At 43.6% G+C, this 24,629-nt stretch overlaps 1 protein-coding gene and 1 long non-coding RNA gene across 5 annotated transcripts in view; both read left to right on the plus strand.

The window, feature by feature from the left end:
• The window catches only part of LOC310696120, a 493,645-nt gene that overhangs the window by 44,134 nt on the left and 424,882 nt on the right, over positions 1-24,629 (plus strand). The gene's annotated exons all lie outside the window — the stretch shown is intronic.
• DRD2 (dopamine receptor D2) overlaps positions 1-24,629 on the plus strand; it is a 73,803-nt gene that overhangs the window by 43,422 nt on the left and 5,752 nt on the right. For all 4 annotated transcript variants that reach the window (XM_083481117.1, XM_083481120.1, XM_083481118.1 and 1 more), the window contains exons 2-5: positions 16,865-17,163; positions 21,123-21,232; positions 21,430-21,566; positions 23,199-23,398. In XM_083481117.1, coding sequence (XP_083337243.1) covers positions 16,891-17,163; positions 21,123-21,232; positions 21,430-21,566; positions 23,199-23,398 — 720 coding nt within the window. In that variant the 5' untranslated portion in view covers positions 16,865-16,890. The remainder of the gene's footprint in view (positions 1-16,864; positions 17,164-21,122; positions 21,233-21,429; positions 21,567-23,198; positions 23,399-24,629) is intronic.

Here is a 24,629-nt window from a genome sequence, read left to right on the forward strand (position 1 = left end):
AACACAAGGAGAGCATGTTGGATCAGGCCACTGACCCATCTAGTTCAGCATTCTACACTGCGTGGCCAACCAGATGCCTGTGGGAAACTCTCAAGCAGAACCTAAGTGTCAGGCATCAGAGGATCCAACCCGCCATAGTAGATTGCCAGGAATGGATAAGACAAGGAAAGTTCTTACCAATGTTGTTTATTCAATATTCACAGAGAGAGGCGCAGAAATGCAACCTCTTGTAGTAATGGTGTTACTCCGAGTAAATTTCCACCCCTCTTCTTTCCTACGTCCTCATTCGTCAATGGCACCATCTACCTAATGGCTGTGGCTTAGGGCCATCTGTCTCTGAGCCCTTTGCTCTCCTACTTTCAGTGCTTGCCAGGTTCTGGGAGAAGGGGGCGGGTCTGGAATGCTTTCTAGTGATAAGGTGTCAGCCAGCCGCTCCGGCTCTGCCTCCTCCTCCTCTCCCATTATTTCCCAACTTTCCCCCTCACCAGCCTCTGAGCTGTGACCTCCTGCAAACCACTGTTGTAAATCTATAGCAGGGATCAGCAAGGTTTTACCTGCCTGGGCTGGTCAAGTCCTGCGGAGATCTCTCCGTGGGCCGGATTGCACACACGCGCACGATTTCTGGCTTCTGGGGATGCACAGACACGATTTCCGGCACCGCAGAAGTGAGTCCCTGCGCTGCGCCGGTTTAGCGCAGTGCACAGGGACTTGCCAAGTGGGCAGCTTGTTTCAGGGGTGGTTCAGGGACCGGTTAAACTGCCCCCATGGACCACTTGCAGCCCCTGGGCCACAGGTTGCTGACCCCTCATCTATACTGTCTTTCTCTTCTCTGGAAGATTCAGGCTGGGGAGGCGGTCTCCACCATTCCTCCTCTGCCTAGTCCCTGACATGAAGCACAAGAGTCCTCTCTCCTTCCCATGGATTCCAGCAACTGGTATTCAGAAGCATTACTGCCTCCAACCATGGAAGCAGGGCAGAGCCGCTGTGGCTAGTAGCCATTGATACTGTCCTCCATGAATGTGTCCAAACCCTCTTTTAAAGCCCTTCCAAGCTGGTGGCCATCATTGCCTCCTGCTCACAATTTCGTGCAACTTCAGATCTTTCCGGGGTCAGCACAGGATGTTGTGTGGTCCTTTCGCGAGTGCCTTCTCCGAGGGCAACAAGTGAACAGTCTTAAGTGCTGCTGCTTCGCTTAGCATCCTGATCCCCCTCTTCTCCCCTTTCCCGCCCCCTGCAAAGTGAATCATCGGAGCTAACATTTAATTAATTTGTGACACTTTGACAGTTTGCAAGGCGACATTAGTAGTTCTGTCAATCTGAATTGATAATACTGTCAAGCAGGGCCCTTTGGGAGTTATCAGCTCTTAAACTTATATGCCACACATTGCCAAGGTGTGCCACACATTTTGTTCTTTGACAGAATCAAGTACCACACAAAAGCACTCCAAAGGCCTCTCATTATTCACGGGAGAGTTTGATATTTGCAAATGTTTTGCTATCTTAGTAATTCTCTCCCCATCACCACCCTTAAAAGGTAAAAAAGCGTGCACACCTCAGCCTCATCCCCCCCCTTGTCTTTTAGAAAGAGAAATGAAATTAGATGTCCTCTTTCCTTAATCACTTGCCGATGCATTAAACAGGGCTGATTCTGTCTTGCACCTAGTTGTGTCTGCAGGGATGTCTATCTTAAGCTTCCACTCTCAATCTGGGTAGACATATTCCGGTTCGCACACGTTCACACACAGCTCAGTTTCTTCTCACTACTTGATAACCCAGTTGGATGTGTGAGCCAACTTGATTGCAAAGTGTTGTGCTAAAAATGATATTGTGAGAATTACCTGTGCTATATCAACATGCATGGCACTTTGCAAAGGACGAGAGAACAGGTCGCTGCTCCAAGATGATTAGAATCTAACATTCAGTGCAGGGAAGGTAATAGAGATGGGTAAACTCTGAATGCCAGCTGCCAGGGGGCAAAAGTGTGGAGTATGTTGTTGCAGTCATGCCCTGCTTATGAGTATCTGGTTGGTCATGGTGAAAACAAGATGCTGGACTAGATGAGTCTTTGGCCTGACTCAGCAAAGCTGTTGTTATGTTCTTCCAAAGGAAACATTTCCCCAGCTTTTAAGCCTAGCAGGAAATTATCGGTGTTTGCTTCATTCTTTATAAACAACCCACATTAGTGTAAAGGGGATGAAATTGCTGAGAAAACCTGCTCAGAACTAAATTATTCAGCAACCCTAGCTATTCTCCTCAAATGATCACAAGTCCACTTTCTTTTTGTGCTGCTACTGGATTTTAAGAACGCATAAGAGATTCCCTCCGGCCTTGCAGGAGACTTACGGTTGTTTTGCAAACTTAAAGTCCCCAATGTCTGTGAGGGATTGCTGAGTCCTGTTCTTGGAGTTTTGCTGCTTTTAAGGTCTGGTCAAGGTAGGGTGTCTACTTGCACAGCACCCAAAAAAGAGGAGAAACATTGGCTTAAAATGTGAATAAGCAAATACAGATTGATAAAGGCAAATTTAGAAAGAGTTACTATAGTTTAAGACTGTGACCAGATGCCCTGTATATTCTGATGTCCAGGTTGATGAGCAACTTAAACCCTTCACATGGCACTTCAATAGAGGACTGCCCTCTGTAACACAGGCCACATGGCCATCCTAGGTAAGGGCATATCCTAAAACTCACACCAACATTCCTCAAAAGAAAAAGGTAGGGTTTTGAGGTCAGAGTAGGCAAAGTGTAGCTAGTTGTAGGTTTATATTGTTCCTTAAATCATTAGTTGACACTGTGGTCAAAATTTCAGATTTCTTTGTCCATTAACTAGGAAATTCTACTTGGAGTCTTTATGTTTACTTTGATTTTTCACGGGCATCAAATATGAACTCTCATAAACTGTTGATGGTCAAATTTTACATGACACTGAATATAAAGTTTTGTAGATAAATATTTACTTCTAGAGGTGTGTGCCAGCTTCAAGAGCCACTTTATAACTGTACATTTTTAAAAAATTCTGATTTGATTCCAAGCCCCCCTGCCTGCTTTCATCTGTTGTTCTGTTCTGACCTGCTCTGTGTAAAATGAACTTTCTCAAAATACAAAAACAGCTATCACTTTTTTGACATTTGGCAGAAGTGGATAAACTTTGCAGTCACAGGAGCCCAGCCAGAATGGATGAAGACTGCCAAATTGCAGACAACTCGATCCAGGGGCTTTTGGGGGGAAAGTAAAATTTATTTACTTTCCTCTATAACCCATATAAGGATGATATATTTATTATGCCGCCTAAAACTCTGAACACAATATTAGGGTCTTATGGGGGGGGGGAGGTTGTCCCTTGCTTGTTCTTACCTTCAAGTAACTAAGAGATGGCAGAGTGGTGTGTATTCTTACTTGCCTTTGAGTGTTTGTTTGTTTGTTTGTTTGTTTGTGTGTGTGTGTGTGTGTGTGTTTTAACTGTAGGTTATATAAAGCAATTTAGAGAATGCATAATTTACTACCTTAAAAGGCAGTTTCCTGGTCGATCCTGAGAAACCCTTCTGAGTATCTTCCTTGTGGGAGTCTAATATCTGAATGCTGTAATGTCTCTCAGACCTGCTATGATTGTTAGCATACTGCTTCTGAAAATGGAGAGAGCTGCAGAGAAGTGTCATCACAAAAATGATTCCTGGACAATAAAAAAAAATCCTCTGCAAACTGGGATTAAATTGCCAACGAGATGTGCAAAGCAGAACAATTTATTAATTCAAGGAGAGGTCAGTGGTTATCTTGATAAGTGAGAGAACCTCAAGGAGCTGGTTGTGTGTCACCATCTATTACTTATGCAGTATTTTGAAAAGGCCAATGGAATGACTTAACACTAACGCAGGCATGTTGGAAACTGTTTCTAACAAGGATTTTGAGCACAGGGAGAATGTCCTGTCCTCCCATCCTTTGTGGTCAGTTTCATTGATGGAGAGACCTCTGGAGCCTCTCAACATCTTCCTCAAAATCAGAACAAACAGAGATCCGTTCCATGGAAAACACAATTACCAACTGAGGTACTCTCAATTATCAAGACAACCATTCAGCAGTAAACCAAGGATTTTCTGGAGGGGAAGCAGTGCAGCAAACTGAGGTGTGGCAAAGCCCTGAGTGGGCAGACAGTCTATGGAGAATGAGTTAATTATCAGCCCCTTTCCCTTGCTATTCCCGTCACTCCTAACACAATTCCCAACCCTACCCCTCCAGAAAGGCTGTGTTTCATTTCCCGCTTTAAAAAACCTTTGAGTAAGGGCCAAACAACCCCTCGTACCATTTAGCACTTCTTGAGAGTTTATAGTTCTTCATTTGGGGGTTGAAATGCTTTGAACATTTCCTCTACCATTCAAAATTGTGTCCATCTCCCATGGAGGTGAGGCAGTTGTACTGCACATATTAATGGCACAGTTGTTTTGGAGGAACGGAATGTGGTGGTCTTCTCAGGACATGAATCCTCTAGAAAGGGAATGTGCGTGACCCAAAAAATAAAACATGTTTACAAAGCATTTATAATCTGGTTTGTTCTCGTGGAATGATTACTCTGCATTCGTGAGCACCAGTTGGCCGTCTCCCTGATTCACTGGTAAATTCGTTCTTCCCTCTAAGCGAATTTGTCATTTGGAGTGATTCAGCTGAAGTGTTTGGACAAACAAATCTCACACCACGAGCGGCAGGTTCCCTTTTGCTTTCCATTCTTTTGTCATTTTATGGTTCCTGTTGCTCGCTTTGTCATCAAATATGTTTTCTTCTCCCCAGCGTGAAACTTGTTAAACAGGGAATAATTTATTGCACATTGTGCGGCAGAGATTTTCAGATGCCTAAAGCTGCTCTGAAACATTTGTAGTTTAAAACTACCCATAACAATCCATCAGAAGGCGCCATTGTGTGCTTTGCGTCATGCACAGTGCAGGATTTCACAGCAAACCACAAAGCATAGCCATTTCTTATTGGTTCCAGTTGAAAGGGTTGCTGGGAAATAGAACGATTATAGTCATACAAAGTGCCTCTTCTCCAGAATTTAATGGCTGCTGAAAGATGCTTCATTCCATGAACATTGATGGTTGGTTGGAACTACCTATTTAACACTTCTTACCTGCTTAGGGGAGAAAAAGAGCTACAATGCAGCCAAGCAAATGAGAAAGAAGTCTGGTGTTTTTGCAGCTCACTGGCACTCTCTCTCTCACACACACTCTCTCTCTGTTTATTTATTACCTCCCCTTACCACCACCCCCCTCAAGGAGCTGCAACTAGTGTACATGGTTCTCCCCTCCCCATTTTCTCCCCACAACAAGCCTGGGAGGTAGGTTAAGCTGAGAGGCAGTAACTGGCCCATGGTCACCCAGTGAGCTTCATGGCTAAGTGGGGATTCAAACAAACCCTGATCTCCCAGAACAATGCTCTGCTCCCAGAACTATGCTCTGCTCCCAGAACAGAGCATGCACACGAAAGCTCATACCAAGAACTAACTTAGTTGGTCTTTAAGGTGCTACTGGAAGGAATTTTTTTATCCTGATCTCCCAGGTCCTAGTCCAGTACTCTAACCATTACACCACACTGGCAGTCACAGAAGGAGCCTTGTGGGGTGGGGGCAGTTGGTGGCGAGGGGGGGTGCGACAGTATTCTAAGCTGTAATTATGGGGAAATGTCAATACTCTGTAGGCTACCACTGGCCACCAGGTTGCCACTCTGCTGAACTTGTATGTTTGAAAAACACCAACTATTCAGGAGAGAACTTGCTTTGTAAAAAGGATGCCACTTAAACTTCCTACCACTGTGTGAAATGCAAGATTATCTTCCCATCCATCCATCCATCCATCTATATTTCAGAGTGAGCTCATTTTCAAACTCTCTTGAAGAGGGAAAAAGGAGAAAAGGTGTGGAAAGGTCTCAGTCATTTCTCAGCACAACAGTAGCCTTCTTCCACCAGTAAATGTCCAAGACATCCACCCAACATGTCTCTGGATACTAGTTGCTGGGTACCACAAATGGGAGGGGGCTACTACATTGAGACCCACCCCCTTGTAGGCTTTCCAGAGACATCTGGTTGGTCACAATGGAAAGGAGAGGGTGCTGTTGAGAAGATGAGACTTTGATTTTATCCTGCAGGGCTGCTGTTATGTTCCAAAAACTGAAAAGTGCTCAGAGTAATGCTAAATCCATGGTGGGATGGGGAGAGGGTGGCTAGTTCAAATGAAATACATCTTTTTCATGTTTGCCTGCTGAGTACTCAGCTGTAGAGCCGCCAGAGCCAAGAAGTCATTCGTTACTGGGAAACAGAAAATCACAGGGTGAGACTTGGCAGCTCCGGGGGCTCAGCTTGGAGAGGCTTTCAGAACTGGTTTCTTCTGGATTTGCCTTGCTGAAGAACCCCAGATCCCGCACACACTCTGCATCAGGTTGAGAAGGGCGGCTCAGATCAATCAAACTGTGTCAACAGTAATCAGTTGGAGGAAATCACAATTAGGGGAAAGTGTTTTTTTTCTTCTTTTTAAAACCTTCTTTTAATGGTACACATGAAGTTGTTGGTCAATTAAGCTGTCTAATTAGCCACTTCATGCACCACAGTTTGAATCAGAACTGGGGAGAGCACTTTAAACTGGGTGGAGATTATTGCAGATGTTAATATTGTGTACTAGAAGCATAAGAACTGAGTCCTTTTGAAAGGAATTGTTGTCCAGATCCAAAAAAGTATTATTTGAAGTTTTGCTGGCAGAACTCTTCAAAACAAAACAGAAACCTCAAATGATACATCCAAAACAGTTATGCAACGTCTTGTGTTGTCCAGCACAGGCTCAGCATCTTAGAAATAAAAGGTAACTCCAAAAATCAAAAACGGTGTTTCTCTCCCCCATTCCAGCCTGCCTTAGCCTGCTTTAAGGCTATGCAGCTTTGAGCGAGCCATTTATCACTTCTGTTTGTTGCATTCAGAGAAAGGCTTTCAGCCACCAGCCTTTCAAGATGGCGAATTTGCAACTCAAGACCTTGGGCACCTGATCTAAGGTTACAACACTCACATGTTAGCTAGCAGAAAACAAGAGTTGATTATCAGAGCTCACTTAGAAAACTACTGTGGAAAAACCCCAACATTAGCAATATGCATCCAGCCATTTTTCCATTTTAAACCTTCATGAAATACACATACATTTCCCATTTCTGTGTCAATTAAATTAATTATACTGAACAGAGATCTGATTCCTGGGTGCAGATGCAGCAGAACTGGGGTGGAAAACTGGGCTAGCAAGCACAGCCAAAATGGTGTCTTCGGAAAATGAGTCGAGGAGATCCAAGGATGAATAAGTCTGTGCCTAATGAAGGGTTTTTGTGATAGTTCTGCCACATGTCCAAATTACAGTGCCCCTGGCTCCATGTACAGAAGCCAACCAGACTGGCTGCTGGATCTTCCCTGAACATTGGTGGTGTTCCTCCACTGCAACAGAGGATAGCATGCTAGTTTAGAGGACAATGTTCCTTTCTCCCCAGCTTCTGTTGCCTGAGCCTACTGGCTTACTCGAAGAACCATATGACTATTTCAGCACACATGCCTTAACCCTGTGCTGATCCAGCTCGGCCAAACTGTTGACACCTTTTATGTCACTTGAGTTATCTTTTTCCTTTCCCCACTTTCACTTCCAGCCTTGTCCCATTGTTGCCTCTTTATTTGCAGGGTTCCCTCTCCTTTCCCCCACCTGCCGCCACTTCACCGTAAATAGTGATGGGTGCAAATTGCATAAAATAGCTAATCAGTCAATATTGTGTCTGGTATTCCCAGAGTGCTGTCATTCATCAATAATCTTAAACTGTGCATCTAAAGCAGATGTGGTTGGCACAACTTGTCTTTTAGTGCATTATCCTTCACAAATCCAATTATTCCGGAAAAATCACCTTATTAAAAAATAACAAACTCAAAACTGAGTAGCATATCTTGTTCATGGTAAATACTTACCATACTTCATTTCACCCAGTAAATGTGGTGGCAAATTCAGACGTGAAAGGTCCCTTCATATATGTCATAGCTTCACCCTTTCTTAGATTATACAACCTTCTAAACAACCTTCCTGTTAACCACCCTGAGACCTGCGGGTACAGGGCGGTGGGGCATGGGTAGTGCTGTGGTCTAAACCACTGAGCCTCTTGAGCTTGCTGACCAGAAGGTCAGCAGTTTGAATCCCCGAGACGGGGTGAGCTCCCATTGCTCTGTCCCAGCTCCTGCCAACCTACCAGTTTGAAAGCACACCAGTGCAAGTAGATAAATAGGTACTGCTGTGGCAGGAAGATAAACAGTATTTCTGTGCACTCTGCTTTCCATCACGGTGTTCCGTTGTGCCAGAAGCAGTTTAGTCATGCTGGCCACGTGACCCGGAAAGTTGTCTGTGGACAAATGCCGGCTCCCTCTACCTGAAAGCGAGATGAGTGCCGCAACCCCAAAGTCTCCTTTGACTGGACTTAACCATCCAGGGGTCCTTTATCTTACATGGAGGTATACAAATTTTAACAACAACAAATAATTTACACAATAATCTTAAAATTATACAATAGTATTCAGGGATAATATTCAGGGATGCATTGCAGCCATCAATGAAGATCTCCATGTGTTGCTGTTCACCTATGTCTAATATTTTCTGTACATGTACATGAGCAAATGATTTGGAAAAGTCATCTTTCTGGATGACTTAAGGTGTGTTTCCCTTGAAGCTCCATTGTAGGTAGCAAAATTTGTGCACCGTTCCCTTGAAACTGAAGCCCCATTTCTTTTCCATGTTCCCAAACGCTTAGCTTCAGAACATACAGTGGCTAAAAAGTTCCTCTTTCATGGCGATTAGGTAACTCCAGGATGCTGGAGACAGCGACCTTGCAGGCACCCTGCTGCAGAAATAGCAATGGGTCTTTACCCCAATCCCACTCCCATGAGCCTGGACCACTAAACCACTGCCCATATGTGAAGGCAGATTCTTGCTTTTCCATTTAACTACAATTTTGGGACTCTTTTTGAAGTGGCTCTCTTTCTTATCGCAAACAGAAACTGCAGGCTGAAAGTACAAACAGCCATATTTTTTACTGAGCCTCCCTTACTAATGCGACATTATTGGGGTTTAGTCTGCTTTCCCCTCTATAAAAGGCACAGCGCTCCCTCCTGATTATTTCAGTTGACCTTTTCTGCACCTTTTCCCAGTTCTACAATATCCTCTTTGAAAGTATTCCAAGTGTGGCTGAACCAGAGATTTGCAAAAGGGCATTACGATATTGGCACTTAGATTTCCCATCACTCCCCTAATAACCCTTAGCATGGAATTTGCCTTTTTCGCCACGGCTGCACACTCAATCAAAGTCAGGATAACGTTTCTCAAATGTTTCTCAAAATCCTCCATCAAAAGCCATGGAATTGTAAATCTCCAGTCTCTTGTCATTATGTGCTTTTCTGCAGCGCAGTGTTTTGAAAAACGTGCCTTTTTCAATTATGTTGTACAATTATATGCAGCCTTTGACAATGAGCACCATAGCCATATCCAATTAGCATAAACCTTTGCAAAATCATTTTGTTTACTGAAGTGTTCTAATCAGTGTTTAATCTTTCCTTGAGCCGACCTAGATAAAGGCATAATCAAACAGAAATGGCAAAAAAAGTGATGCAGTTACAGAAGCTTTTGAAGCTGCCGGGGATGGGGGGGGGGGGAGAGACGACCACTTTGGCAGCATTTTCCTTGCATAACTAAAACAGATCTCTGGGGAAAAATAATTAATACTCTTCCACCCCTGCCAAAGTGTGTTCGGAACTGTCGGGAGCCATATTTTAATTAAACAGCAAACCATAAACTGTACCATAAATACCACCATTTACAGAGCAATTTAAACTTATGGAGCAGCACTTCAAATTTTAATGTGCATTCTGCCCCTCTTGCTCCCCCCCCCCTTCATGACTGCTCAATAAGGCATGTTGGTTTTACATATAATCTAAGGGCCTCATAATCTAAGGGGGCCTCGGCATCTTGCCAATTTTTCTTTTTTAAACACCAGGCAGATTTTACTATCTAGCCCAGAGGCGCCAACTTCTGAAGGAGAATGAGGGTGTCAAATGTCGCACGGTGTGTGACGTCAAGATGTCAGAGGAGCCGGGGTGGAGCCAAACATGGCGGCAGCTTCTCCTCCTCCTGTTGCCACTACCACCAGAACATGACACATACCACCTGACTCCTTCCACAATATTGGGTCCCCCCCAAAATGGGCTTGGCCCCTGGGAGATGGCATCACCGATCTAGACCCAGTTGCTTATTAACAATAAACATGTGGCATATGAATCTATGACTGTTTAACAGTCACACAAGTGCATACTAACAGTTTAGCAAAATGCATGGAGGTTTTATTCAGAATCAAATTATAAAGTCAGCTATGAAGCAATGCAAGTGTTCATATTGTGGCAAGACCACCTGGAAGAATTTTACCTTTATGATTTCTATATAATCATATATCTATATATAACCATATACCCTAATGATGATTTTTGTATATCCATGTATCCTAATGATGTTTTAATCTTAAAGATCCAAAAGTTGCCCTCTGAACTATTTCTCTCTCTGCCCTGCTATTGTGCTTGAAGGAAACAATAAATCTGATGTGTTGGCATTTTTCTATAGGGAACCATCTCCATAGGGCTTCTCAGGCTCACGAGATGGGGCTGAGTTGGGGAACAGGAAAAAGCAGTCAGCCACAATGCAATGTTCTAAGCCGATAGCAGGTGGTGGGGGTTATTCAGGTTTCAACGGTCAAATAGGTTTCTTTTCCTCTTTATTGCTGAAAATTAGGGTAAAGGGCAAATTGATGCACCATCTGAGAAAAGCAGAAGTATTCTTTACATGGGCAGAGGAAGAGCTCATTGGTTTGATTTTGCTGCAACATACGAATATGTCATGTTTTATGCTGTTTGTAATCAGGTATAAAAACCCAATAGACAGGGGCTTCGGGGCCCAGGCTTTGGAAAATATTCCACTGGGTCTTTATTGCTCAGCAATAAACTTTGCCTTCTTTTTCTCCACTGCTGCGTCTGTCGATTCTTGGACACATTTTGAGTGGGCAACAGGTATTCCTTATATACTTGCAGCAATATCACTGTCTTATCATTACAGTGTACATTTTGAGAACAAGTGAGGATTCTTTTATATCATTGGGAATCACAACCATATTTAATTTTGACTTGTTGTGGAAATGATAATGAGTAAGCAATATGAAAGTGGTGCTAGTAAACAAGAGACAAAAAGAACAGAAGGAAATAGTCAAACCTTTAAAGTCAATCATGTCATATGGCTTTGTACAGCAGACAGAAACTGCCTTACATAACCCCTAAGATGCAGACTGTTCTTGTTTACAAGCATAAGACAATCAAGTAGACTACACTGAGCAGTCTGAACAGAATGAAGAACCAGTTAATATACAGAACACAGCCTCCCAAGAACTTCAAGGAGAACTTTTGTGAGTAAATACCACTGCAAGTACAGAGATTTCTGAAGAAAGTGACAATGAAATGGCATGACCAAAGAATTAACAAAAGGCACTGAAGGAACATGCTAGGAGATGGTTGCACCAAAAGAAGCAATTCCAGCTCATTGCTGCCTTAAAGAATTGGAAAACAAAGCAAATTATCGAGCGAAAACTCAGCATTGCACACACAAAAATACCAGCTGTTCATGCTACTAGTGATTTCAGAGACAATAATGATGTAGACTTATGGACCACACTGAATAACAAGGAAATATTCTGCATTAAGAAAGGTCTATCAGAATGGCAGCCATATTGAGCACACCCAACAGGCAGGTTATTTTAGTTTATCAGTGAATTCAACCCCTGATGTTTCCCATGTTGGTCAATTAACTATCGTGGATGTTCTCAAAACCAACTGACACAGAAGAGCAACAGTGTATAGGCGTATCGCTGGGATTTTTTTCATTTTTTGTGAATCTGCGAGCAACCAAGGAACAGATTCACAATGACATTGAGTTCTTGAGTATCCAAAGGATGTAAACCTTAGTTTAATCAATGAACTCTTACACTTCCATCTGTACATAAAACAAGCTCACCCTGAAAAAGACAAATTCAGCCATCAATATATGAATCAAATAATATCCCAGGAGAAAATTCAGACAACTTTTTCAAATGGGGAAATGATGTTCAGATTGTTCCTGTGTTTAATGGTTACAAACTGTACTGGCAAAAGATCATTTTCTAGACTAAAAAGGATAAAGAATGATCTACGGTCAACAATGCTCCAAGATTGGTTGTCTGATCTAAGCATTCTCTTACTGTTTATATTAATATAATTGATAAGTTTGCATTGAAAAAAGCTCAAAAGAATCTGTTCTGACTTTGTATACAGTGTAAATTTCCCCTGTGTGCTAGGATTCTCCTACATATATTCCATGTGAATATCTTCATTAATTTCAAACTTTTGTAAACTTATAAAAGATTGTTTAGAAATTTATAATCTTTTTATCAGCGCTAAAATTTCAGCAATGTTCTACTTTCATTGAGTATATAAAAAACACAATAAAGTTTTGCTTCTCATTATCAGATACTATTAGGTTTGGGCCTCCTAAGATCTCCTAGCTCAGGGTTTCCAGTTGCTTTAATCCAGGCATGAATGCATGTTGCTGTTCTTCCAATTTTACAGGTGGAAAACCGAGGCTGAAAGGTAGTGACAGGCTTCACCTATGACAACATGTCTGACATTCTTAGGCTCTTCCTAAGAGGCATGCCTGTTGGCAATTCTCCTCTCAAGAAGTGTGCCTTTCTAATGCAGGAGCCAAGAAGGTACACTCAAGGATTTTGAGAAATCAATTAAGATTTTTGTTACCTCCATCTTCAAACCCTAGTCAACAACTAGTTTTATGGGGAAACCACCAGGCCTCCCTCATTTGGCCTATGGGGCCATTTGGGCCAACCCTCTCCCACCTGACACCATATATGACCTGACTCAGCCAAAAGAGGCTTGCTTCACAAGCTCCATCCATCAGCTGCTTGTCAGGTCTTGCAGAGCTCTTTGAAAGGCACTTTGTGGGCTGTGCATTTGTGGGTCTGAGTTGAGATGTGAGTGGCCCATGGGGGAGGTCCATGATCTGTCCCACCAACCAGATCCAATTTCCTACCCCTATATGAGGACCAGTGTGGTGTAGTGGTAGACCCGTGATCTGGTGAACCGGGTTTGCATCTCTGCTCCTCCACATGCAGCTGATGGGTGACTTTGAGCTAGTCACACTTCTCTGAAGTCTCTCAGCCTCACTCACCTCACAGAGTGTTTGTTGTGAGGGAGGAAGGGAAAAGGAGATTGTTAGCCACTTTGAGACTCCTTAAGGTAGTGATAAAGCAGGACATCAAATCCAAACTCCTCCTCCTCCTCCTCCTCTTCTTCTTCTTGAATGCTAGGCAGAGGCTGGTAGACAAATCCCACCCTCAAGCTGCTGAGCATGAAGATTCATTCTGTGACCACTGTGGTTCCTCAGTCAAGAGCATCCCATACTCAGAAATTTCAGGTCCCCATTCCTTTCCCAGGGAAAACCTGCTCTTTAGCTCTAAATCAGAGCAAACGTCAACCCAACGAAAACCCAAATTGCTGTTTGCTCTGATTGAGCACTAAAGAGAGTTTTTTCCTAGGGGGAAGCAGCAGGACAAGAGGAAGTATGGATAAACCCTAACACTCAAGACATGTCCCTTTTTATGTAGCTCTTCCCCTCCCCATAGTTTTCTTTAGCCCAAGAGCAGCACTCCCTTGTGAGAAGTGCATGCCCCTGATAGCGAGTGAGACCAGAGGTGAAAGTGAGGAGACCAGAGGCAAAAGTTGGGGAAGCAATGGATTCGTTCAGTGGGCTACATTCCAGGCTTACAAAGCCAGAGGTTTCTACAACTCCCTCGCCATCTTTCCATCCAGGCAAAATAAAAATAATTCAAGGACATGCTTCAGCCATGCAAGAGCACGCACAGAGGGTGTGGAATTGGGTCTGGGAGACTCATGTGGGTCAGAAAGAGAGGCCACAGGTTCTCCACCCAATACTCCAGTAGTTTTTTTAACTCTCTGTGTGAAGTTATCTGACAGAAGTTCACAAAACTGGGAGAAGTGCGTTAGTGATCTTGCCTCCCAAGGGGATGCCCTACCTTGCTCTTGAAAGTGCTACTTAACTGCTTTTCTCTCCTGCCCACAGGTGGAAGGGAATTCCACCCAAAGTAGACTATAATTTGCCGAAAGAACATCTCAGAGGGGAGGGAGAAGGAACAGCGAGGAAGGAGCTTTAAAGAGTTGTGTACTTGGCCAAGAAGATGGCTTAGCTCATCAAGTGCAATATAGTGGGGATTATAGTCTTGTATCCAACTTCCTCTTCAATTAATATGGTTAACCTTCTTGTTTTATCTCCCGCCGAGATAAGTCAAGGGGAGGCCACTGAGTCAAGGGGAGGCTGCTAGGAAGGAATACTAAACATCTCAGACCAGCCAGCCTTTCAGTTCAAGAAGTGAAACTTGAATAAGCTATAGATGGATCATTTGGAGGGGCGTTCCCTCCCCCCCCCCCCCGTGCATACTGAGCGATATGCAAAGTTTAAAGTTCTACAAGTCCCTTTATCTCAGGTGTCAAACTAACCTCAGAGACAGATTTAGGGGAGCACAACTAGTTTGGTTGTACTGGGCATGAAGCCTCAGGGGTGCTGCAGAGGGCACAGCAACTAGGATGTAGAATGGACGTTGAAATTTTTTAATAAAAAGTTTTTATTTATACTTTTCAAATGTATACATTCCATTAACTTTACTATCATTTTAACATTTCAAAGTTTGACTTCCTTCCCCCTCTTTCTGCGGTTCCTTAAATTTATTTTTAAATATCTTCTGCATATCCAAATTCATTTAATTTGCTCGTTTAATTGTCTGCTTTAAATATAAACTCTTATGAAACTGTGGGTTATTACAATAATCCTGCCAATGTTCTTACCTGTTTGCAATTTATCTGTAAATATTCAGTAAACAATATCTATTATTTAATAATAATAAATATTATCTTGATTTCTTACTCTTCTGGTAAGTTTTGCCATTTCTGCATATTCCGTAAGTTTTTGTATCCATTCCTCCTTTGCTGGGACTTCTGCTTCTTTCTATTTTCGGGCGAGTAGCATTCTTGCTGCTGTAGTAGCATACATGAATAAATTTCTATACAATGTAGGTAGTCCGATCCCTATAATTCCCAAAAGAAAAGCTTCTGTTGTTTTTACAAAAGTTATTCTTAACATTCTTTTCAATTCATTGTGTATCATTTCCCAGTAAGTTTTAACCTGACCCGAACACCACCACATATGATAAAAGGAACCTTCTTTCTCTTTACATTTCCAACACTGGTTTGATTTACATTTATACATTTTTGTCAGTTTACTTGGTGTTAGATATCAACGATATATCATTTTCATATCATTTTCTCTTAAACCATAACATGATGTAACTTTTATATCCATTGAGCTGTTGAAATCTGAGACGACAAGATCTACTACTGTCATTAGGAATAGTGGAATGGATATCAAAAAGGTATTGATTTGCACCAGCTCCTGAGTTGACAAATTTCTCCTGGGTCTGTGTGTGTGTCAGGGAGCTGGGGAAGGAGTTGTTCCCTCTAGATCTAAGTTTCCCACTGTTCCTCCCCCAACACCCCCCCAATATACCCAGTTGCTAGAGAACACAAGTGCAAAGGGTTGTTGCTCTCATTGGGGCATTTGGTTGGGCACCGTGAGAACAGGACTGGATGTGCCATTGAGCTGATCCAGAAGGCTGTTCTTAAATTCCTGGAATTTATTTTTATTTTTTAAAAATATTTTTATTGATTTGATAAGAAGTGCAAATATAACAAAATGAAAGAGAGCAAAGAATCAAAATGTAAACCGCAAAGCCTCGCAGTCTGGAAGGACAGGAGGTACAGCACATCTCCAAAGGAATAATAAAGTATTGACTCATACAAGGATTCCCTTTACAAATATCAAAGATAGGTAAAAATGAAAGTAGTCTCCACCTGTAAGCTCCATCGTTATTGACAATAAAAGCTCTATAAAGTCTTAGATGAGCCAGGCGTTTGCACAGACTTGAAATGCTGAGCAACTGTGTGCCACAATATCCACCCAATAAATAAAAATCACCCTGTATAGCAAAAAATATATAAAGAAAATGGGTCATTTGGGCTTAGCCTTTAAAATACACTCAGTTTATAAGAGATCTTTTAAAGGAGGGCAATTTTTGTAAGCCCTATTCTACTTTGTTAAATACAGTTGTTTTTTAATTTTCTGTCGCAGTGTTGATGTTTTAAGCTTTCTATGCAGACTTACTGCAACTTGTCAATGTATCGTCAGATAGTAAGGTTCTAAAAATCCTGAGAATGAATGGATAAAATCATATTAGGTGTCCTAGGCAGATACATACTTATGTACAAAGGGAAGGGAGGCATGGCAATGTGAGATCAAAAGACCGCGCAGTGTACAGACAGTAGCAGGAAACTCCCGTTGCTTTGCAGAGCAGAAATGAATATAAGATCCAGTTAGAATGGGCAGCCCATTTCCAGCCAGCCTTTGGTGATAAATTAGCATAGCATGATTGAAAATGATAAACACCTAAAATAGGGCAATTGTTTGTTTGCAGTGAGACAACCACCCCCCAGTTTATGTTGGCTTCTGCCTGCATCTCATTAAATTTCATTTCAGCATCAGTTTCACGCTGGAGCCTCTCTCCGAAACATTGTTGTTCAAATATGGTGGCCTTAAGATCTGTGACTAAATGTTCCTCACTGCTGGTTACCCACTAATGACCAACTCTTTTGTCTTCCCCTTTTGTGGTGAGGCAGATCCCCAAACCAGCTGCTTCTTCCTCATGGATTTCCAGAACATGTCCTCGTATGATGACAGCTACGATAACCAAACCCTCAATGGGTCCAGCCCAGGACAGGAGCCCCCTCAGTACAATTTCTATGCCATGCTCCTCACTCTCCTCATCTTCGTCATCGTCTTTGGTAATGTGCTGGTGTGCATGGCTGTGTCGAGGGAGAAGGCTCTTCAGACGACCACCAACTACCTGATTGTCAGCCTCGCCGTGGCAGACCTGCTCGTGGCTACTCTGGTGATGCCATGGGGGGTCTACTTGGAGGTAGGCAGACTCTAGGAATAGTCTATTGCAACTTGTCCTGGTTAAGAATCCTTGAAGCTTCTTTAGAGTCAGGAAGAGGTGACCCAAACACTTGGGAGGTGTTCAGATGTGGGGAATATTGTGTTCATTTTTCTGATTATAATGCTACTGCTTCTGTCCCATTTTCAGACGTTCCTTTCACACAGCAGTACTTGTTGCATTATGGAACTATGGTTTTTTGATCAATATACTGGCATCCCACAATAAATTCCATTCACACCAGTGGGCACGGTACTCCCCCACCCTTTCCACACATGCATGCTTCTATTTCACTATGTTTCCCCCATAAAAATGGCAGGAAATGACTGTATGCCGTTATAACACCCTAAATTTTGTAATTTTACTTCCATAATATTCTGGGTCAATAGGGTTACAAACAGATTGTTTTGGAACCAATTATCACAGAAAGGAGCACTAAACTTCCATTAGATTCCGCTAGAAGTGGGTTTTATGTCATGCAAAAGCTCAAATATACTTTAATATGAAAATTAACAGAGCGAAACTGAATTAACTACTGTGCGAATGCGGCCTAAGAAAGGGAGGGGATAGGAACTTTTCCCACCTGCTTTTCACAGTGGACCATTCCAACCTGACACTCTCAAACTTGACTGAAAATTAGAACCCAATCAGATTATGCACTTTTCTTGCTTTTGTGATGCTGTTTCAGTGCAGAAAATGTATGTATCTTATGTAAAAGATGCATGCAAAATGTGTATTCTATAGGCAAATGCATTGAAAATAATTGGAAATAGAGACCACACAGTGAGGCCTAGAAGGTTGTATTTGGCTCCTGGGCTGTAATGACACTCTTCCACTCATTAGGGTGTTGATCTGTCTGTGGGGTTTCTGTGAGGAGGAACTAGGCAAGCCCTTGAGTTAGTTAAATTCTGGTTGGCTCAAGAAGCAGGGGGCCCAATATTCTAGAAAGCACCATCAAGTCTTCCAGGAAATCTACCTTAGTAGCTGTTATTTTGCACACTCATTTCCCCAATGGATGAACGGATGAATGAAATCTTTATTGCCAAAAGCTGTAAGCCAGGCATCCCCATCCTTCGGCCCTCCAGATGTTTTGGACTATAATTCCCATCATCCCTGACCACTGGTCCTGTTAGCTAGGGATCATGGGAGTTGTAGGCCAAAACATCTGGAGGGCCGCAGGTGAGTGGTGCCTGCTATAAGCCATCACAATTGGTCACAATGCGTAGCATGCAAATAATTGATTTGAAACTGAACAACAACAGCAGCAAAGCAAACATACAAAAATGCAAAAAATAACACCTGCATAAGTTAAGCACTCCACATCTCACACTCCCCCTTATGCTACTTGTCTTGGCACCTAGCTCTCAACTTACTTGCAGCCAAGGCAAGTTTTGCAACCAGTGCAATAATAAATACGTTATTACCAGCCAGCTAAATAGAGAATTGCTCAAGGGGAGGTCAGTTGGAAAGAGAACAAAGGATGTAATCGAGGAATTTTTGTCTAGGGGATGTACATAAGGGGCATCGTAAAGAATAGCATTGAATGTCCTCCATGTCTCCCGACTCACAGATGCAGTCTTAGGTACACAGAGATGTTATTGAATCTTCCCATTCGATATGCGGAGGGCATACACTGAAGACACAAAGCTGTAAATGCTTTTCTAAGGGGTGCCAGCGTGAGATTAATTAAGTATTGCTCCAGCCCAAAAGATGTTTTATATATTGGATACCAGGATGAGTATGCCATCTGGGAAAGTGAATGAATGTCCCTCCATTTACAGTCCAAATAAATTTTTTCTTTGATGAGTTGTTTGACTCTGTTAGAGGCAAAATTTGGTAGGGAGTCCACATTAATCCCATAATAATGGAGAATCTTACGGATACCCCAATGGATGCTATTCACCTACTGGCTGGACATACATTTAAGTGTCATTACAGCACAAGAATGCCTCTCCTGCTCTTACTTCTGTGCTCCATTCAAAAGTAAACAACAACAAAAATCAATGGGGCTTGTTTCATTCTCATATATATATATATATATATATATATATATATATATATATATATATATATAATCTGTGGCAATGCTTGCCACACTTTTCAAGAGCAAGTACAGGCAACAACAGACCCGGACTCCCTCTGTATGATCCTCAACCTGCTTTCAAGTGGAATATCAGTTTATCCCTTCCAAGAGAATAAAAATAAATAATGACTGTTTGTTTATCAGACAATAGACAGTGTCATTTGGATTTTGATGGTTTTGCCTTGTTCTGGTTGAAATATTGTGTGCATATTTTTAATGTGACGCATGAAACTCATTTGTATGAATGCACTGCATGAAATGCGTTCCCAGCAAGTTTTTGACTGCCAAGAAATCAAATTCCACTGAAACATACAACTTTTGCCCATTTCTAAAACTGTGTTTACCAAACAATATTTGCATGGGTGTGTTCTTTCCCCTTTGGAGTGTATGTGATGGGGGGGGGGGTTAGATGTTTAAATACATTTAAAAAAACACCACAATTCTAAAACCATTTTGGACACATGGTGTTTGGGTTTTGCATTTCCTACATCTCCAAATCAAAAACATCCCTGTTGTTGAGGGCTCCACATGAGAGTCAGAACGGTTTTTTTGGTGCCTTGTCTATCACCTGCACCCAAAATGCTTTGCTGCTAAAAAGGATGCTGTTGCAAATACACATTGTCCCCAGAAGGCCTCTCTGCCATGCAGCTATAAGACATAATAGAGGGGGGGGGATGCAACCGTTTCTATTTTGCTATGAACCACTCATAAAGTTTCACTATGAAGTGATTTAATTAATAAATAAAACATCCCAGAGACAGTGTCATTCTAGGTGTCAGATGCCAGGGGCAGGGAGTCTACTGGCCTGATGTGACAGATCTCTTCTTAAGCTGCGTTCCACAACCACCACAAAGAGTGCACTCCCCACCAGCATTGTGTGTAACACTTCATTAGTTTGTCTTCTAATTCCTTCTGAAGTCTCACATCCTCTCCCTTAAAGTGAATGATGCTGAGAGACATTGATGTAGATTCCAAGAATTACAGAGGCCAGGGAGAGCTGGGGGGCAGGTGGGGGGAGTCTGTTGGCAGCTTGCTGGATGTATATTCAGGAGCATGTTGTCTGTTTCCAAATCCCCCCCCCCCAGCTGATAGGATCAGTGCTGATCTCTCCGGACAGGCAAGTCTAGATTTTTACATTCCAGACAAGCTAGGCTGCAACAGCCAAAAGCGGCAAGCAAGCGATGAACATCTGGAAACCTGATCAAAGGTGTGATTTGTGCAGGAGAGAGAAAGGGAAGGAGAGAGCGCTTATGTGGTTATGCTGGAATTGTCTTGCTCTGGGCATTTGAGAAATAAATTGATTGATTGAAGAGATTGCACCAAAGAAGCTCAGATGCAGCCCATGCCAGCATTGTTTCTGCGCTTCTTGAATCATTCCATATCAAGACTGTCTCTAAGTTCCTCTAGGGCAGCCGGCTCCCAACCTGGTGCCTTCCTGGTCTTTGGATTACAATTCTCATCATCACCACCCAGGATGATCAGGTTGACTGGAGTTGATGGGAATCATAGCCCAAAACATAAGGAGAGTGTGAGGCTAGGGGAGGCTGTTGTAAAGGCCATCTGGCTGGAAAATGGAATAGGTATACCTGGATAAACAAGTGTCTCCAGGGAATCAGCTATACAGCTGAAAACAGAACATTTCAAGTGTGTTGTAAAGTGCAATATACTAATGTGACACTAGATGGCGATGTGGAGCTATGGCTAATTCAATATATTTTTCAAAATGTTTTTTTTAAAAAAAACAAAACACATTTTCACAGTGTTTTTATATGTGTGTAGATTCCACCCAAGTCTTCATTATTGTTGTACAGAGTCTTGGACTTCCCCACCCCTGACACCGATGCTGTTTTCTTCTCAGGTGGTTGGTGAGTGGCGTTTCAGCCGCATCCACTGTGACATCTTCGTCACCCTGGACGTTATGATGTGCACAGCTAGCATCCTCAACCTTTGCGCCATCAGCATCGACAGGTAGAGAATCCATCTCTGAGTTGCTTCCCAGCTTGCTAGGGATTGCGTGCTCCTTCCAGCACAGCATCACGAATCCTTGCTATCTCTGGACCTGAACTTTCCTCTGCCATCCTTCCCCTCCTTGTTTCTTTTTCAGCAGTGCAGGTGAGCTCCAATGCCACACTGAATTCCCACTCTTGTGTCTCCCTTCCAAACAGGTATACTGCTGTGGCCATGCCGATGCTTTATAACACACGCTACAGCTCCAAGCGCAGAGTCACTGTCATGATCGCCGTGGTCTGGGTCCTCTCCTTTGCCGTCTCCTGCCCACTGCTTTTTGGGCTGAACAACACAAGTAAGCATGATAAAATAAAATAGGGGGTGCATTCTGTGCTGGGTTCAAGTCTGGGGGGGGGTAGGCTGTAAAGTGAGCCAGCATTCTCTCTGTGTGTCCTGGTCACAACACAGCCTTCCTCTTCTTGTAACCCCAAAGGGTAGTTTGTGCAGAAAACAAGCAAATGCACCAGTGGCGTAGCGTGGGTTGTCAGCACCCGGGGCAAGGCAAGTAATTTGCGCCCCCTAACCCGTGGATTTTAGTAGGGGCAGAGAGCTGCGAGTGCGACCCCCCCCCCCAGATGTTGTGCCCGGTGTGGCCGGCCCCCCCTGCACCCCCCACGCTACGCCACTGAAATGCACACATGTATGTGCACACACAAGAAAGAGTAAAATTGGCCTACTTTCAGCACAGCAATTGGGAAGAACAGCCTTTACGAACAGTGCTGGCAGAGGCTGATGGGAGTTGTAGTCCAATAACAACTGGAGTGCATCATTGTGTCAAAAGCTGGTGTAGATACTCTTTATTCTCCTGCCCCAATTATAATTCAATGTTATTTTTATGAATCCGCAATGGCTCATTCAGAAAGACTGGCAAAGGCCCATCTAGAAAATAGCCCAGTGTGTGTCTCTTGGTCACGCTGTATTTCTGCCACAGCAACATCTGATCTCCTGAAGGGGTGCAAACTTCCACCACTCACTGTCATGGACTGGCTGGATACAGAGGTGTGGTGGGAGGCAGCAGCTGGGTAACACTGAGGGAAGAAGGCCCAGAGTTGGGGAGATGATAATGAGTGGTCAGTGGAAGAGGACTGGAGGAGGTGTTGAAAATTGCAGAGGTAACAGGGTTTAGTGAGCAGGAAGAGGCTATGGCAGAGAGCAGTCCAGAATCAGAGGCAGAAGCAGAGACTGGAGTGGAGGAGGACCCCAGAGAAAGATATAAAGCAGGCTGCTGAAGAAGCCTGGGTTTTTTCCCCTTCGTGCTGCGACCAGCTCCCCTCCCTGCTGGTCACCCAGAACCTGCAGCAGTATGACATGAGTAAAGCAGAAACAGGCAAAACAAAGGAGCCTCAGACTGCTTGGGAAGTAACCAAGGGAGGAGGAGACTTAGAGAGCTGTGAGAAGGTGGGGTCTTCAGTCCTTGCAACTGCCTCACTGGGGCAAGACATACTGGGAAGAGTCGCTGTGCTCACTAGGCCTGAGCTATTTTGTTTCTTTGAATAAAGAGTTAACTTCACTGACACTTGGGGAGTTATTGCTGACTGGCTCCCGGCTCCCGCTTTGACATTCACTCTCCTCTTCCTCCCCTTGTCTCTTAAATAACTTTATGGAACTGCAAGTCAGAAAGACTAGCAAGGCAGGGAGACAGCATGCCACCCCCTTGAAATTAGCAGTGTCTTGGGATGGGGCTGCTCTCCCAAGGAACAGTGTCATGTATGTGAGGCTGGATAGATTCCATAACAGTCATGCAGTCTCCACTGCTGAAGATCTCAAGCTTGCATTGGAGTTTATTGCATTGGGACCAAGTGTGATGAGGTTCTCCCCCAGAAACAACATCTTTTGCACCTTCTTGTAGTAGCACAAACTCACATGCAAGCTGGCAGTAGCTCCTAATGGCTGGGACAACGCTCCTGCAATCTCTTGTGTCTTCCAGAGAAGAATGAGTGTTTCATTGCCAATCCTGCCTTTGTTGTGTATTCCTCTATCGTCTCCTTCTACGTCCCCTTCATTGTCACCCTGCTGGTGTACGTGCAGATATACATAGTGCTGCGGAAACGCAGGAAGCGGGTCAACACCAAGCGCATCGCCGCCACCAGCGTGGGCCTGGACCCTGACACCGAGGCCCCACTGAAGGTAATCAGAACCCAAGCAACACCCACACACCAATCTCCATCTCCTCTTTCCTCCCTGATCCTGATTTATCCCCAAGGATTTCCCATCTCCTCCTTTTCCTTCCCCAATCTTTGCTGTTCGGCGTGAGTGAACCTGAGATGGCTGTTTGGTTCTGTGAATCAGGTAGGGCTCCTAGGCAAAAGCAGAAGAGGCATCAGTCCTCAGCTGCCGTCCTGGTTTCTGACATCGCTATCCCATTGCATAGTTAAGCTATGGAGCTCACTTTCCATAGGAGATGGCAATGGCTACCAACTTGGATGGCTTTAAAGGAGGATTGGACAAATTCATGGAGGAGCAGGCTATCCATGGCCGCTAGTCATGGTGGCCAGGATGTACTGCCATGGTCAGAGGCACTAATGTTCCTCAATACCAGTTGCTGGAAACCACAGGAGACGAGAGTGCGCTTGGGCTTGGGTCCTGCTTGAGAGTTTCCCACAAGCATCAGTTTGGCCACTGCAAGAAGAGAATGCTGGACGAGATGGGTCATTGGCCTGATCCAGCAGGCTCTTCTTATACTATTGCACCCCCAATATAGGGGGAGTTCATCTTCCTACCATGGTTGACTGTCCTTGCCCTTAATAGGCACACCAGGAGTTGGGGCAACAGTTAAAAGCATGTTGGTAATGACACTGGGGAGAGCAGTTCACCCTACATACCTCCAAAACAAAACAAAACCTGGAGGCATCCCATCCTGTACCATTTAGTGACAACTTCCATAGCAATAGCTGAACAGGTGCAAGCTTGAGATCAAAGTGGAAAATACGACCAGGGGCTATACAGATTGTGGCCCTCAAAGCTTCTCGACCCATGCATTCGGGCTCTCAATAAATGTTCTAGTTTTGCTGCCTGTCCAAAGGATGGAAAGTATAGAGTTTATCAAGCACCTGGGAAGCCACAGTATATGACTGTGAGCCTATCTGTGTTTATTTTTTTTGAAGAGGGGTATTCACAAGAATTGCAGGCGTAACAACGTAGGAATAACCTTGCTAGATCAGGCCCAAGGGGCCCCATCTTGTCCAGCATCCTGTTCTCTCACAGTGGCCAATCAGGTGGCTCTGGAAAGCAGAAGAGCCTTCTCCCTACTTGTGATTCGCAACAGGTCATATTCAGAGGCATACTGCCTCTGGCATGAAGGCAGGACCATCATGGCTAGTAGCCTTCTCCTCCGTGAATTTGCCAGATCCTCTTTTAA

The sequence above is a fragment of the Podarcis liolepis genome (assembly GCF_965112155.1).
Source record: "Podarcis liolepis genome assembly, chromosome: 16".
Lineage (NCBI taxonomy): Eukaryota > Metazoa > Chordata > Lepidosauria > Squamata > Lacertidae > Podarcis > Podarcis liolepis.